At 42.0% G+C, this 15,588-nt stretch overlaps 1 protein-coding gene across 1 annotated transcript in view; it reads right to left on the bottom strand.

Annotated features, from left to right (window-relative positions):
- LOC142142551 (vomeronasal type-2 receptor 26-like) overlaps positions 1-15,588 on the bottom strand; it is a 42,282-nt gene that overhangs the window by 18,312 nt on the left and 8,382 nt on the right. The window contains exon 2 of the mRNA XM_075200430.1: positions 4,265-5,086. Within this exon, the coding sequence (XP_075056531.1) occupies positions 4,265-5,086 (822 nt within the window). The remainder of the gene's footprint in view (positions 1-4,264; positions 5,087-15,588) is intronic.

The raw sequence follows: 15,588 nt of genomic DNA, 5'->3' as shown, positions 1-15,588 counted from the left end.
CGGCTCAGCATTCAGCGTTCAGTTGGAGCCCTGGAACTTGTCTAATCCGCGGTCGAATCAGCAACACGCCCACCAAAAATCTTCACGACTGGTTCCATTATTATAATTTTTAATTTAGGTTTCCCCCTTGTCTTGTCAAAAGCCACTATGTATTCTGCAAAGCAGAACCTTGAACCCTGCATAGAATCCAAGATCTAAATTCAGAAATTTTATCAGAAGCGACTCAACAAGAGGAAGAATATCATGAACAAGAAAGTGAACTGGAGCCAGTCCAGCGAGATAGACTAACTGACATTTTGCTAGAAAATCAGCGCTAAATTTTGGTTAATCAAAATATTTATGGTCAATCCATTTTCTCATTGTCAATTCGCCAAGTTTAACAGTCCAAAGAACTTCTCAATGGGCAAGTCACTTTCAATGAAATATTGGTGACGCAACAACAGGTGGCAGCAGCAAGTATTGCCATGTCTACAAGCTTTCATATTTTTGTCAATGATATCAACAGAAGAAATTTTCAGTAGAGTGCTCCCATGCCAGCCCATCCTGCTCCTGTCCAAACATCTCAATCAACACAACCTGCTGTAATTACACCTGGTCAAAACACTTTATCACACACACACACACACACACACACACACACACACACACACACACGTAAAATGGTCATGCAAATCAAATTATTTCTGGGACAATGAGTGAAAGTGATGGTAGAAATCAGCAAGAAGTAGGCCAAAGCTTGAGAAAACAGGGCTGGGGAAGCAGACCAAGAGGTACAGAGGGTGATGGAATAGTAGAAGGAGAACACAAGGAAAGATGGCCCTGACCTGAGAGCTTACATCCTAAAGGAAAAGGGGAGACACAAATAGGGTGGTTCTAACTGGGGGAGAGAGCCAGGACAAGGGAGTTAGGAGGAGGACTGATAGACTTGAATAAAGAAATTAATCTTAAGGGCACGCTTGAAGCCTTTGAGAGTAGATGCTAACCTGATGGAATGTGGAAGATCATTCCACAGCTGGAGAGGAGTCCAGGCAAAGTCCTGAAGACGGGAGTGGGAAGAGGTGATCAGTGAAGTAGTGAGGCGGTGGTCACAGGCAGAGTGGAGGGGGCGGCTAGGAATGTAGGTAGAGATGAGATTGGAGATATAGGGAGGTGAGGATTGATTAAAAGCTTTAAAGGTGAGGGTGAGGAGTTTAAATTAGGGAACCAATGTAGTGAGTGTTGGAGGGAGACAGCAGAGAAAGAGTGACGGGAGAGAAAAATCATGTGGGCAGCAGCATTGAGGATAGACTTAAGATGGTCAAGGTGAGAATCAGGTAAGCCAGAGAGAAGGAGGTACAGTAGTCAAGGTGAGAGATTACAAGTGAGTGAACAAGGGTTTTTGTGGCTTCCGTGGTAAGAAAGGGGCATATATTGGATATATTCCGAAGGTGGAAGTAGCAGGATTTTGAGAGGAACAGAATGTGAGGCTTGAAGGAGAAATCAAGGATGACCCCAGGCATCGGATTTGAGGTACAGAAACGAGAATAGTTGTGTTAACAGAAATAGAGAGGGAGGGAGGTGGGAGAGTCCTGGAAGGGGGGAAGATGATAAGTTCAGTCTTGGAAATATTGAGTTTATGGAATCGTTGGGACATCCAAGATGAGATCACCGAGAGACAGCAGGAGACACAAGCCTAAAGGGAAGGGGAGATGTCAGGGCATGAAATATAAATTTGGGTATCATCAGCATAGAAGTAGTACTGGAGGCCAAAAGATCGGATGAAAACACCAAGGAAGGAGGTGTAGAGCGAGAACCTTGGGGAACGCCCACAGGTAAGGGAAGAGGGGGAGATAGATTCATGTATAGAGACTGAGAAGGAGCAGTTGGTGAGGTAAGAGGAAAACTAGGAGAGGAGGGTGTTACAGAGGCCTATAGATTTAAGAGTTTGCAAAAGAAATGCATGGTAAACAGTATCAAAGGCAGCAGAGAGGTCAAGAAGGATAAGAAGGGAGTAGTGTCTTTGGATTTAGTGAGGAGAAGGTCATTAGTGACCTTAGTGAGGGCAGGTTCGGTGGAGTGGAGATGGAGAAAACCGGATTGGAGCGGGTCAAAGAGTGAGTGAGAAGAGAGAAAGGAGGTGAGACGGTACTAGACAACCTGTTCAAGGAGTTTGGAGGCAAAAGGAAGAAGCAAAATTGGGCGGTAATAAGAGAGAGAGGCAGGATCAAGGAACGGTTTCTTGAGTATGGGGGAGACAAGAGCATGCTTAAAAGAGATGGGGAACATTCCAGAGGGGAGGGATAGGTTGAGAAGGTGGGCAAGGTGGGTGCAGGTCTCAAGAGAGAGGGAGAAGAAGAGGTGGGAGGGGATTGGGTCCTGTGGGCAAGTGGAGGGGGGTGAGGAAGAGAGAAAGGTATGGACTTCATCTGCAAATACCAGAGTGAAGTAAGAGAAGGAGGGTGAGCTAGCAAATGGAGAGGGGAGAAAGGAGATAGCAACCACAGAGGAGGGTGTGAAAAGGGACAGAGTGGGCAGGGAGGGGGGAGAGGGTTGGGTAAGAAAGGACTGCTGGGACATGTCATGACGTATTGCGTTCATTGGCATAAGGTCCATATTTGGGCATGCACATTGCTATTTCACACAATATATACGCTACGCAAACGGACGTATATCAGATTATGAACCTGCCCACAGTGATTACTGATTGAGGCTTGGAGGATAGGAGAATTCAGTTCACATGAAGAATGATTGAATTGAGTTCTTGATTTGTTTTATTTTTTAAATGTTAGTGGGTATGGAGTGTGATTTTTTAATCTACACAATAGAGAAATAGAAAAAAAATACATTTGGGATGAGCTAAAGTGGTGTAGACTGATACATATATATAGACTGAGTACAAATTAAGAGAATTCATTGACCAGCAGGAAGGCTGCAAAGTTAAAAGCAAAAATAGAGAGAAGCAGAACAGTGCATTGCCGATCCCCACAGTACAATTTGGACATTATACACTCCCAGACTTTAAGTAAAGTAGAGCTGGAGGCCTCTTCTGCACACACGTGGTCCTGTGCATTTGCCCAAGGACCATGTGCTGCTTAGAAGACGCCTTCCATCTACTTTGAACAGAGGCCTCAGGGGGAGGAAGTGTCCTCGGATGGGGGTCGTAGACACAACATCCCATGCACCCCCTATTTTTACACCCCTGAAGAGAAGTGTGCATGGTAAGAATTGGAGAATACTAAGTTGGAAGATGAATTGGGAAATGAGTACAGAAACAGCTGTAGGTAGGAGAGCATGCACTGTTCCAAACAGCAAGGAGTAGAAGGGGAGGGGCAAGTACATAAGACACTTGGGGCTAAATTTACTAAGCTGCGGGTTTGAAAAAGTGGGGATGTTGCCTATAGCAACCAATCAGTTTCTAGCTTTCATTTATTTAGTACCTTCTACAAAATGATAGCTAGCATCTGATTGGTTGCTATAGGCAACATCCCCACTTTTTCAAACCTGCAGCTTAGTAAATCTAGCCCCTGGTCTCTCCTACAACCCCAGTCTAAACCTCCAACTGTGACAGGTTGGGTTAGCATAATTTCAATTAGTTATATAATAATAATAATAATAATAATAATAATAAAACTAAATTAAGGTGCTGCTGAGGCACTTTGTATGTGGCTGCTATATCTGTAATTAAATGCTTAATATGTTTTCCTTTTTCAACTGAGTTGTTTAGTTTTATTTACTAATTTCTAATGAATATAACTAATTTTGTCTCATTTATTATCGGGGATGAAGTATACAGATCCAGGTCTAAATCCCACATGTTATAGGACAAAATAAAATCCCTTTATGAACTCACTATGTATCACATTTTTAAAATTTATCTTGATACAATATGTATTAAAAGAGAGATCTATATTCATACAATATTAGATGCTGCTAATGTAAAAACTGGAGGACCCCTGGAGGCAACAAACCCTGGGGCTCTGGCTAGGGGAAGGGGGCAGCTTCCTAGGAGATAATGCAGCTTACATGTTTAATTGCCCTCTAATACATTGTGACTAACAGCAGATAGTTTGCCATTCATAATCGCACAGGGAGATACCTATACTTAGCAATACACAATACAGAGCTGAAGAAGGTACAGGTCAGAAGAAGATATATAGCTCCCAGATATAGGACCAGGCACAGGACCAAGCCCCTCATAACCTGAGATATCCCTTTGTTAAAACTACATCTGTACATCACATAAACTGAAAATGAGTGTAATACTAACAGTACATTAATGATTTACCTGATGTTTATACTCATAGTAAGTAGGGAACTTTTCATGGAACTGCCCACTCAGGGACATGTGCATATTATGTAAAGCATGAGCCATTGTAGACACCGCTGTATATACTCGATCAGTTAGTCCTTGGCATTGAAAACTAATAAAATCTGATACATGTTCCGTCCCAGAACAGTTGTGAAGTGATTTCTTATATATCCAGCTGTACATGTTATTACTTTTTTCATCTCTTGACAAACAATTCAAATTAGCCAACCAGATATGGCTCAGTAACTTGTCTTCTGGGTGATTTATGGGCTGGTAACTGTCATAGAAACTTTTCATATCCAGTGTGAGCAGAAAATCAGGTTGAAGCATCAAACTGCCATTAAATGCTTCCCGGTTATGTTCCAAAAGAAATGGGGTTAAGGCAAATGTTGGACCAAAGACCAGTGTCTTATCACTGAGTACACCTCTTATAGCTGCTATAAAATCAGCAAAATATGAAGAATACGTCCCGCAGAGTATTATAACTTGTGCAGATGATTTTCTAATAATATCAATTCTTACTTTATTAATTTCATCTTGAACAGTTAATGTAGAATATGCTGTCTTTATTATGTAGGCAACACAGATGCTGTTGGTCGTCAGATATTGCTGTAGAAGCTGAATTTCATCATTACCACTGTCATTATCAGAAGCTATAACGCCAACCCATGTCCAGCCAAAGAACTTGATCAGATTTGATAGCAGAGAATAACTGACCTGGCCACCTTGTACCATACGGTAAAGAGTTGGGTAGAGGTTTCGTTCGCTTAGAGCATAGTTGGTTCCACCATAACTGATCTATTCAAAATAAAACCAATTTATAGAACAGAGAAATACATATATACAGTTTTATAGATCATCTAAAATTATGAAATAGAGAAAGAAGGTTAAAAAGTGTCCATTAGGAGCAGATATGAACTTTCCATTGCCCCCAAAACATTGTGAATATGCATAGCGCCATATTCATCTAGAATTATATTAGTTCTCTGAATATCTATATTAATTTATTGTCCGCACTCTGTACAATATTATTATAATTTATCTATATTGTGCCACTATACTACCCAGAACTGTACAGAGACTATGTAATAATTCACATGAGTCTCTGCCCTTTGAAACTTTCAATCTAAATCTCCATGACACAAACATACATACACACCCTAGGGTCCATTCTGTCAGCTGCTCATGTTATTTTATTTTATCATAGACTGAAAATGGATATATTTGGAAATTATTACCACTGAGTCTAATGCACATACATTGATAGTTTTGAAATTGTCTCCAAACACATCTTGTGAAACGTGGAACAGAGAATTAATTTCATGGCCCATTGTACTGAGAGTCGACCAAAAACATATCCATTAAATAAAGGCTGGAAAATGATTAGCCATACAGTATAAACCCAAACACTGAGCTAGATTTAGTACAAACATAAAATAGTTAAATTAAATATAATGCATCAGTCCATATGTATATATTTTACCCTTTTCTCCACACTCCCTTTAGTCGACCAACACGACTTTCCTTGAACTCAACAATCCACCAACCATGAATTAATTATAATGAATTAATTATAGATGGCTAAACTTACCTGTGTGTATCTGTATACCGCCAATATTTGTGCCATGGGTACTGTTGTTATGGAAGTTTGATCTCCAATAATCCCAGATAACTTACTATGTTGCATACAGGAATAATTTGGAATTGTCTTTCCTGGTCCTGATAAAATCTCTAGGACACTTTTTACAGCTTTCGGTGCATCAGAACATGAATCATATATATGATATCCCAGAGTAACATTGTGTAAAATTGTCTGGTCTTTATTTATTTCCTCAATGACGAAAATAAAAGTCAGAAGATATTTGTAAAACAGAGGAACGGGTCTATGGAAATAAAATCATGAAATGCGTGTGTCATTAATTACATCAATACAAGAAATTCCAGGTGAATGGAGAATATTATATATTCTGATCACTTTATACCTTTTGTCAGATGTAGTGAAATTCAAATACATAAAATTACAAGCATTTCATAAGTGTCAAAGTCTTTTATTGACAATGGGCCTGATTCATTAAGGAACTTAGTCAAGTAATTTCTTACTTAAGTCTCCTGGACAAAATCATGTTAAAATGAAAGGGAGGAAAATTAGTTTTCTATTTTGCACATAAGTTAAATACATGCTGTTTTTTTTCATGTAGCACACAAATACTTGATGGCTTATTTGTACACTGAAATTTAAAGTTGATATTTGTGTGCTAAATGAAAAAACAGTCAGTATTTAACTTAAGTGCAAAATAGAAAAATTATTTTCACCCTTTTCATTTTAATATGGTTTTGTCCAGGAGCCTTAAGTAAGAAATGTCTTGCCTAAGTTCCTTAATGAACCAAACCGAATTACATTAAGTTTATGGAAAGAGTCCATATTTGCAGTATTTACCCTTCTTTTTGAAGACCTCTGCAAATCGCCGTGGCTTGCTCAATCAACTTCTGGGCCACATACTGACTGATGGCTGCCAATTCTTGACTAATCAATGTTTGGAGTTTGTAAGAATTTGGGGGTTTTTGTTTGTCCACCCGCCTCTTGAGGATTGACCATAAGTTCTCGATGGGATTAAGGTCTGTGGAGTTTCCTGGCCATTGACCCAAAATTTCAATGTTTTGATCACCGAGCCACTTAGTTATTACTTTTGCCTTATGGCAAGGTGCTCCATCATTCTGGAAAAGGCATTGTTCTTCACCAAACTGTACTTGGATGGTTGGGAAAAGTTGATCTTATAGGATGTTTTGGTACCATTCTTTATTCATGGCTGTGTTCTTAGGCAAAATTGTGAGTGAGCCCACTCCCTTAACTGAGGAGCAACCCCACACATGGATGGTCTCAGGATGCTTTACTGTTGGCATGACACAGGACTGATGGTAGCACTCACCTTTCTCCGGACAAGCATTTTTCCAGATACCCCAAACCATTTGAAAGGGGATTCATCAGAGAAAATTACTTTTTCCCAGTCCTCAGCAGTCCAATCCCTGTAACTTTTGCAGAATATCAGTCTGCCCCTGATGTTTTTGCTGGAGAGAAGTGGCTTCCTTGCTGGCCTTCTTGACACAAGGCCATCCTCCAAAAGTCTTTGCCTCACTGTGCGTGCAGATGCACTCACACCTGCCTGCTGCCATTCCTGAACAAGCTCTACACTGGTGGTGCCCCGATCCTGCAGCTGAATCTACTTTAGGAGATTGTCCTGGCGCTTGCTGGAAGTTCTTGGGCGCCCTGAATCGTGTATATGCCTAAGTTCTTGGGCAACCTCATTCATACCACATACATTTATTAAAAATAAGAGAACCCCATATGTCCCAAATACTTTGGGACATATCAAGCACGGACTTTGGAATTATAAATACTTTGGGACATATCAAGCACGGACTTTGGTTACAAATTTATATGGACATTGTTTTCAAGTATTTTTGGATTACAAGCTGGTGACGAAAGTAGAAGAAATCTGATTGGTGAGTATTTTGGGGTTTTCTTATTTCTAATAAATGTATGTGGTATGAAAAAGGGTGTGTATTGATTTTATTGGGGTTTTATTATCTTTATTAAAAGTGTGTGGTTGTTAAGAGGGTGTTGTGGTTTGTTTAACATTTTGTATTGTGGAACTACAGGTCGCAGCCAGTCGTTGGTGTCAGGGCGTGTTGGCACTTGCGTTTCTCTAAGTGCCAGCATGCCCTGGCTGCCATGGGTATGCTGGTGCTTGTAGTCGTACAAGAATCAGCATGCCCACACTGTTTATGGCAGCCCGGGATGGCTGTGACTTGTAATTCCACAAAACAAAATGGCGTCTGTTTGATTTTTTAACTATATAATCGTCGTTATTACCCTATACCGACTGCCCAGCAGTGTAAGAAGAGCCCTAGTGCTTTCAGCACTGGGCTGGGTGTCACTAGAGGAGGGGTGCGTTCGTTTTTTAAGCGGACCTCACTCCCTAGAGAATCCAGCCCACCACTGAACAACCTGGGGTTGGTTTTTATTATGGCAGGGGGATCCCTGCTGTGTGTCACCCAGCTATGGTGCCACCCACCCCAGGCTGGCTTGCCTGGTGCTGGTTAAGTGAAAATCGGGGGGAACCCCACGCCAAATTCCCCCCTTATTTTCACGTGACCAGCAGTAGGCTGGCAGCGCTAGGGTTAATAGCGCTCGGGTGGTGGCCCCCACGCTATTTTTTCTTTTGTTAACTTTTATTTATTTTTAAACATTTGACAGCTGCCGCACCTCCGACTCTATAGGCAGGGGTGGTAGTAACAGTGATGTGTTTAGCAATCACACTGCCAGGATACTGCGTGGTGTATGTAGAAATTTTTAAAGCAAACTCAGGAGAGTTTGCTTAACCGCAGCTTCATATATTTGAGACTTGCATAGCTAGAGTGGCAAACAGTCCGGAGTTTGATCTCTATTGATTTTGGAAATAGCGATTTTACATGAAGTCTCAGGTTCATACAACTGTGAGTTTCAACTCTTCAAAAAAAATGCTGGATTTGCAAAATCACACCTTGATACATTTACCCCAATGTCTGTATTGTGCAAGGAACGCGTCCATTACGGCTTCTGCCTTAATCGTTGTAATTTCATTGCTTTTGGAGTTTCGGTGGAAGAATTTCAATAGTTTTCTTAAGTTTTAGATTGTGTCTATGTCAAAAGAGCCTTAATCGGACTTGATAAACAATAAGGTTTTTGTCTATTTAATTTCAATAGCTTTTTGTATAGTTAAAAAATTTATGATATCAAATTCAGAAACATACAATTTAACTTTAGATAGGAACCACTTGGCCCTTCTAGTTTCCACTATTTTTCTTAATCCCTAATAACCAAGTATGTTTAAATTGTTAAATTATATTAGTCTCTACCATCTCTGTTGGATGCCTATTCCTCCTATCTTCTAATGTTTTGGTAAAGTTATTATTCCTCAGACTTCAACTAAACCTAGTAGTCTCCATTTACAGAGCATGTCTATTTCTCACATAAACCCGCCTACCCACTAGCTTTTCTTTCACTAGCGACTCCCGCAACTATATTTTCACTTACATCTCCCCCATCCCACCAGTGTTAATCACACATCACCACTGCGCACCAGCTCTTCTTACGTCATCCACTATACACCAACTTTTCTTTCATATAAACACCCTGCCCACCAGCATTGCTCTCCCATGTTACCCCTGTGCATCACGTTTTCTAAAGCATATAGCGCTTTGCACACAACTTTTTCTCTCAAGAGACCCCTGTCCACCAGCATTTCTCTCACATGTCACCACCAAGTGCAGCAGATTTTTTCTCATGTCATCTACAAGTGCACCAGTTTTTTCTCCCCCCCCAGTGCACCAGATTTTCTCACAAATATCACCACATTGCACATACTTTTCTCACACATGGTTTTCTTTTACATATCAACGCCCTGTTTATTGGTCACAGTTTCCCGGCCTCTTTTCGCCATTTCCTGCCACTCCAGCACACTCACCTTTCAGCAGACAACTGATCAGGCTGTCCCCTTTCTATTGATCTGTCACCTCTTTTATATATAGGTCTTAGGTGTGCGTTGCGCCAAGAGAGCCGGCTTGAAGTAGAGAGTTGAGAACCTGGAGTTGGAGACTAACCCAGAGCCTCTTAATAATTGTGTGACAGTACATATGGCAGACACAGAGGGATAGGGAACAGATCAGTATAGGCTAATGCCAGATCCTACACACCTTCAGCAACACAATGCTGCTCAAGATAGTAAGAGGAGACTGCCATTTAAACATGAGGTAAAAAGAGGCACTTGAGGAGACAGGTTCCAACTGAGAGAAGCCCCTGACCTAATGTAACAGCCAGAATGAAGAGGAAAGATCAGTGACAGAGATTGCCACCAGAGAACCCATAGCGAGGAGAGAGGGTACACATTTGCTCTGGATGTCGGAAATGTTTTGCCTGCAGCCCACCAACTGTCAAAGACCAGAGGTGTAGCAAACAGGTCGATTGAGGGCAGTGCAGGAAGAATAACTGAAGTACTCGCTGGGGAGAAGCTGTTGATGGGATCTCTCATGCTGTGTGGAGTCCATGTAGCGATTTCTGCTCCCCACACTCAATAATGTGACAGGTGGACCCAGACCAGTAGTTGGGCTACTCCTCGGTCCCACTGATGCCCATGTACATCTCCGGATCTCCACAAAACAATTATAAAAACAAACAAATAACTTATACTCAGAATAAAATACATATATAACAATTAAATTTTCTCTCACATCACCTCTGCACACCAGCTTTTGTCACGTGCCGCCCCATGTGCCTTTCAGCTTTTCTCTCACATGCTCTGCACCAGCTTTTTTCTTGTGCCACTCCATGTGCCCAAAAGCTATTCTAACACATGCCATCCTATATGCCCACCACCTTTTCTCTCACATGCCACCTCTTTAACCCACCAGCTTTTCTCATGTTTCACCCCACATGCCAAGCAGGATACACCATATGTCCACAAGCTTTACTCTGTCACCTCTGTGCCCCAGATATTCTCATGTGCCATCCCATATGCTCACCAGTCTTTCTCTCACATACCACCCCATATGCCTACCAGTCTTTCTAACGTGACACTCCAAATGCCCACCGCCTTTTCTAATGTGCCACCCTATATGCCCATCAACTTTTTTTTTATGTGTCCTAATTACATCCCATCACACTCAGTGTTGTCCCCCATCATATATTGCCTCCAGTTTGTTGCCACCACACCTTCGGGTCATGGTCTCTTACTCTGCTCTGCTCCCTCTACCACAGGTATCACTGCTCTGTTCACGAGTCGCCCGGTCTCTGCCTGGCACACTCACTCTCATGAGCACCCTGATGACAGTGCCCTGGCACACCCCCCTTTAGGAGCACTCTGATCACGCTGCCCCGGCACACTCCCCTTCAGGAGCACTCTGATCACACTGCACTGGCACACTCATCTTCAGGAGCACTCTGATCACGCTGCCCTGGGACACTCACTTTAAGGAGCACCCTGATCACACTGCACTGGCACACTCACCTTCAGGATCACTCTGATCACGCTGCCCTGGGACACTCAATTTAAAGAGCACCCTGATCACACTGCACTGTCACACTCACATTCAGGATCACTCTGATCACGTTGCCCCAGTACACTCACCTTCAGGAGCACTCTGATCTCGCTGCCCCGGGACACTCACTTTAAGGAGCACTCTGATCACACTGCACTGGCACACTCACCTTCAGGAGCACTCTGATCACGCTGCCCCGGGACACTCACTTTAAGAAGTACCCTAATCACACTACACTGGCACACTCACCTTCAGGATCACTCTGATCACGTTGCCTCAAGCACACTCACCTTCAGGAGCACTCTGATCACGCTGCCCCGGCACACTCACTTTAAGGAGCACCCTGATCACACTGCACTGGCACACTTACCCTCAGGATCACTCTAATTACACTGCCCCGGCACGCTCATGCAGAACAGAAGCTATCCAGGCATAGACAATGAAAGATAGGTGAAAAGCACCTCGCTCACTGTGATCATCACATGAACCACAAACCACTTCTCTTGCTCCCCTGACACAATTAAGCATTTATACAATTAGAACTTCATGGTCCTGGGGGAAGCTGATCGTGATTAATTAACCCAATATATGCAGACTTGTAGATTTGTATCACATTTGCTGTTTTTGTTTTGTTTTGTGTTTTCTCACAGCAGAGCATTGCCATCAGGACTTTCCACTTTGCACACTTTCCATTAGTTTTCAAGATAAAATATACAAATAGGAGGAATATTTTCAGTTAATGTTTAAAATAAATAAGGGGTCTGAGTCATTAAGGAGAGCAAGGCAATAAAAGCAGTAAAACTTCTCCTGGATAAACCATGTTACAACGCAAGGGGTGATTATTAGTTTATTATTTTGCACATAAGGAAAGTACTGGTTGCTTTTTCATCTAGCACACAAATACTTGATAGCTTCATTTTTACACTGACATTTAAAGTTTTTCTAGGACATTCCCTACCCCCCCAATTATAAATCTGTCCTCCCATTTGAAATTTACCTCCCCCTCCAATGCAACATGGTTTTGCCCAGGTACAGAGTTACTCCCTTTTTATGCTTTGCTCTCCTTAATAACTCAACCCAATGTCTGCATCTTTTTTAATATTAATCAAGAATTAATTATAGATATGCTATAATTCATGGCATGGAAGGTTTTAACTTGTGTTTCAATGTGATTAAGCTTACAAAAAGAAATTAAGATAGATTACTATGTATTCAGAACCACACATATTTTTTCATAAGATAATGCACAAATTGTATGCATTAATCGTATCATATGCAATGGCCCAGAAGGCCATAAAAATAAGTGCATATTAAAAAACTTTGGTACTGTCAAAATCCTGTGGACAAATTGCCAAAATGCATGGGGTCCCCCCAAAATTGCCAATATCAGCAGTAGGCTATGCCAGACGGGTTTGGTGGCAGTATAGCAGGGAAACACCTGAAGCAGGTGGTCCCCCTATCAAACCCTAGACTGGTCAGCATGGGGCTAGGTAACCCTAGATCATTGGGGCTTCCAAAAAATATGTTCTCCCCTAGAATTAACCAGCCCTCTGATTTCCACTGGTACATTGACATGGCCGCAGTAGAGGGAGTGATGATCACTATTTCTTCTGTTGATTACCACAAAAATATACATCACCATAACTGTTCTCTGAAAGTCAACAAGCACCGTAATAGTAACTAGAATAACACATCTGTCAGATAAGCATCTTGTATTGTATCTTATGCTCACACTGTGCACATACACTGATCATTGTGTCAGTGACTGTAATCTGATTCCTGCCGTCCCTTCTTATAGTCTGATATAAGAGCTGAGACTTCTTCCATCTAACTGACCACACTTGGAAGAGAAAATATTTGAAACATAACTAGAGACATTTTTAAACTGTATTTTTTTTCGTGGAAAAAAATAAAACTTACCTCAAACAAATGTGTTGAGTGACACCTCTATGTCTCTGGATGTAATGCATAAAATAGTTGACACTGAGAACTCCGCCAATAATGATGTCGCCATCTTTAAAATATTCATAATCCTCAAATGATCCTGTTAGTTGCAGATTACAGGCTGGTAACAGAGTCTGGGTCACAGGTATCACACACAGAGATAACACACATAACAGCATTGTACATATGTGAGATGAGACTGTACGTCTGGACATGGCTCCCCCAGATAGCGCTATGTACCCCAATATAACGTAGAACATCACCTGGTGTCTGTAGATGTCAGTGTCATGAAGCATCACATAGACCCTGCAATCTGCTGTATCTGAATGACAGTGTAATAGAAGTGATCATCTCCCCTCCTTTTATACAGTACAATGTGATACAAGTCTCTGTGTTCTGGATTTAGCTACAGGTGTTTGTGCCGGTGACTATTCTGTCCTGTGCTTAAAATATAACATATATTCCGCAGGTTAATCACTAGTTTCCCTGACAGATAAACAAGATGGTGAGAATAATAATATGTCACTATTTCAGAACTGTCTCATTCTATAAAGAATAGCACAAACACGTTTCAAACTGGAAGCTAAATAAACTGAATTGCAAAAAAAGTTTGTCCTAGGTGTTGCCCTAAATGTTTCACAATGACAAGGGGCAGTAGGATGATTCAGGCGTCACAATATCTCTCAATAAATGGCGGCCACCATTTTCCATACTGTTTCATTGTAGTTATTTTGAAATCAATTTATTTGTAGACAGGGCATGGATAACAGGGCTCAATATGGATTATACTCTACTAGAGAAATTACTTACTACAACCTCTCCTATTATTATCTGGGAGTACAAAGACTCTAGAGGTGCCACATTCCCCACTAGCTAGGAGAAAGAGGATTCTAGAGTGTTCACCTTCCCCATTATTATCTGGGAGTAGAAGAACTAACATCTTGTGATATCTACATCTTCTCTAATTCTGTCTTCCTTTCTGACCATAACCTCCTTTTCTTTACTCTCATTTTACCCTCTGCCCTCCCAACCACCAAAATTTGTGTACACAGCATTCACCTCATTACTCCAATTTCTTCCTTGTCCTGACCTTACACTGTAGCAGGGCCGCCATCAGGGGGGTACGGGGGGTACTGTTGTACCGGGCCCGGGCTCACCAGGGGGCCCGGTACAACAGCTTAGCACAGACTTACCTGAGGCCCGCCGCTGGTCTCCGCTATTCTGTCTTCAGCCTGGCTGTCACCGTGACAGCCAGGCACCAGGATCCGATCGCAGGGGTGGAGGATTCATTCCCCCTGTGATCATGTGCTCTGCCTGTGACAGATCACATGATCGCAGGGGGAATGATTCCTCCACCCCTGCGATCGGATCCTGGTGCCTGGCTGTCACGGTGACAGCCAGGCTGAAGACAGAATAGCGGAGACCAGCGGCGGGCCCCAGGTAAGTATGTGTTGCTCATGGGGGGGGGTGCTCATGGGGGGGGGCCCGCTCATGGGGGGGGGGGACGGGTGGCACGGGGGCCCGTATTGGCTCCGATTTTTTCTGAAGGCGGCCCTGCACTGTAGTGTAACTTCACTTTCTAACACTTCACACTCTTATGCCCTTGATACACAGCCCCAGCACTCCTCTCTTACTCGCTACCTCCAAAAGCACTCTTCTGTTGTCTCACGTTACTATCTTTCTGCCATTTCATCTTGGATGGCTTCTCGCCAACTCAAACTCAGTCTTTTAAAAACAGAATTAATAATTTTCCCACCCAAAAACAGAAGATTCCTGCCTGACATTTCTATTTCTGTTGACAACATGACCATAAATACCACCCCGCAAGTTCACTGCCTAGGTGTAATCCTCGATGAATATCCTTTGTTCCACCCTACTCTATATTTACATCATGTTACATACTTCTAAAGAACATTTCCAGAATACATACATATCTCATACAAGACACTGCAAAAACTCGTTATCTCCCGAATTGATTATAGCAAATCACTCCTTACTGGTCTTCCCAAAATCAGACTCAAACACCTACAATCTATTTTGCACGCAGCGGCTAGATTGATTTTCATTACAAATTGTTCTTCTTCTGCTGCTACTCTGTCAGTCTCTACATTGGTTGCTTGTTATTCAATGAATTCAATATAAAATTCTTCTTATAACATACAAGGCCTTCAAAAAAATTGCACCAACATACATCTCCTCACTTATCTCAAAATATCTCCCAACTCGACATCTCCGTTCTGCACAAGATCTACGTCCCTCTTCCACTCTCATCACATCCTCCC

This window comes from Mixophyes fleayi, chromosome 3 (genome assembly GCF_038048845.1).
Source record: "Mixophyes fleayi isolate aMixFle1 chromosome 3, aMixFle1.hap1, whole genome shotgun sequence".
Lineage (NCBI taxonomy): Eukaryota > Metazoa > Chordata > Amphibia > Anura > Limnodynastidae > Mixophyes > Mixophyes fleayi.
The sequence above is the reverse complement of the archived record's forward strand: the minus strand, read 5'-3'. Positions and strand labels throughout refer to the sequence as shown.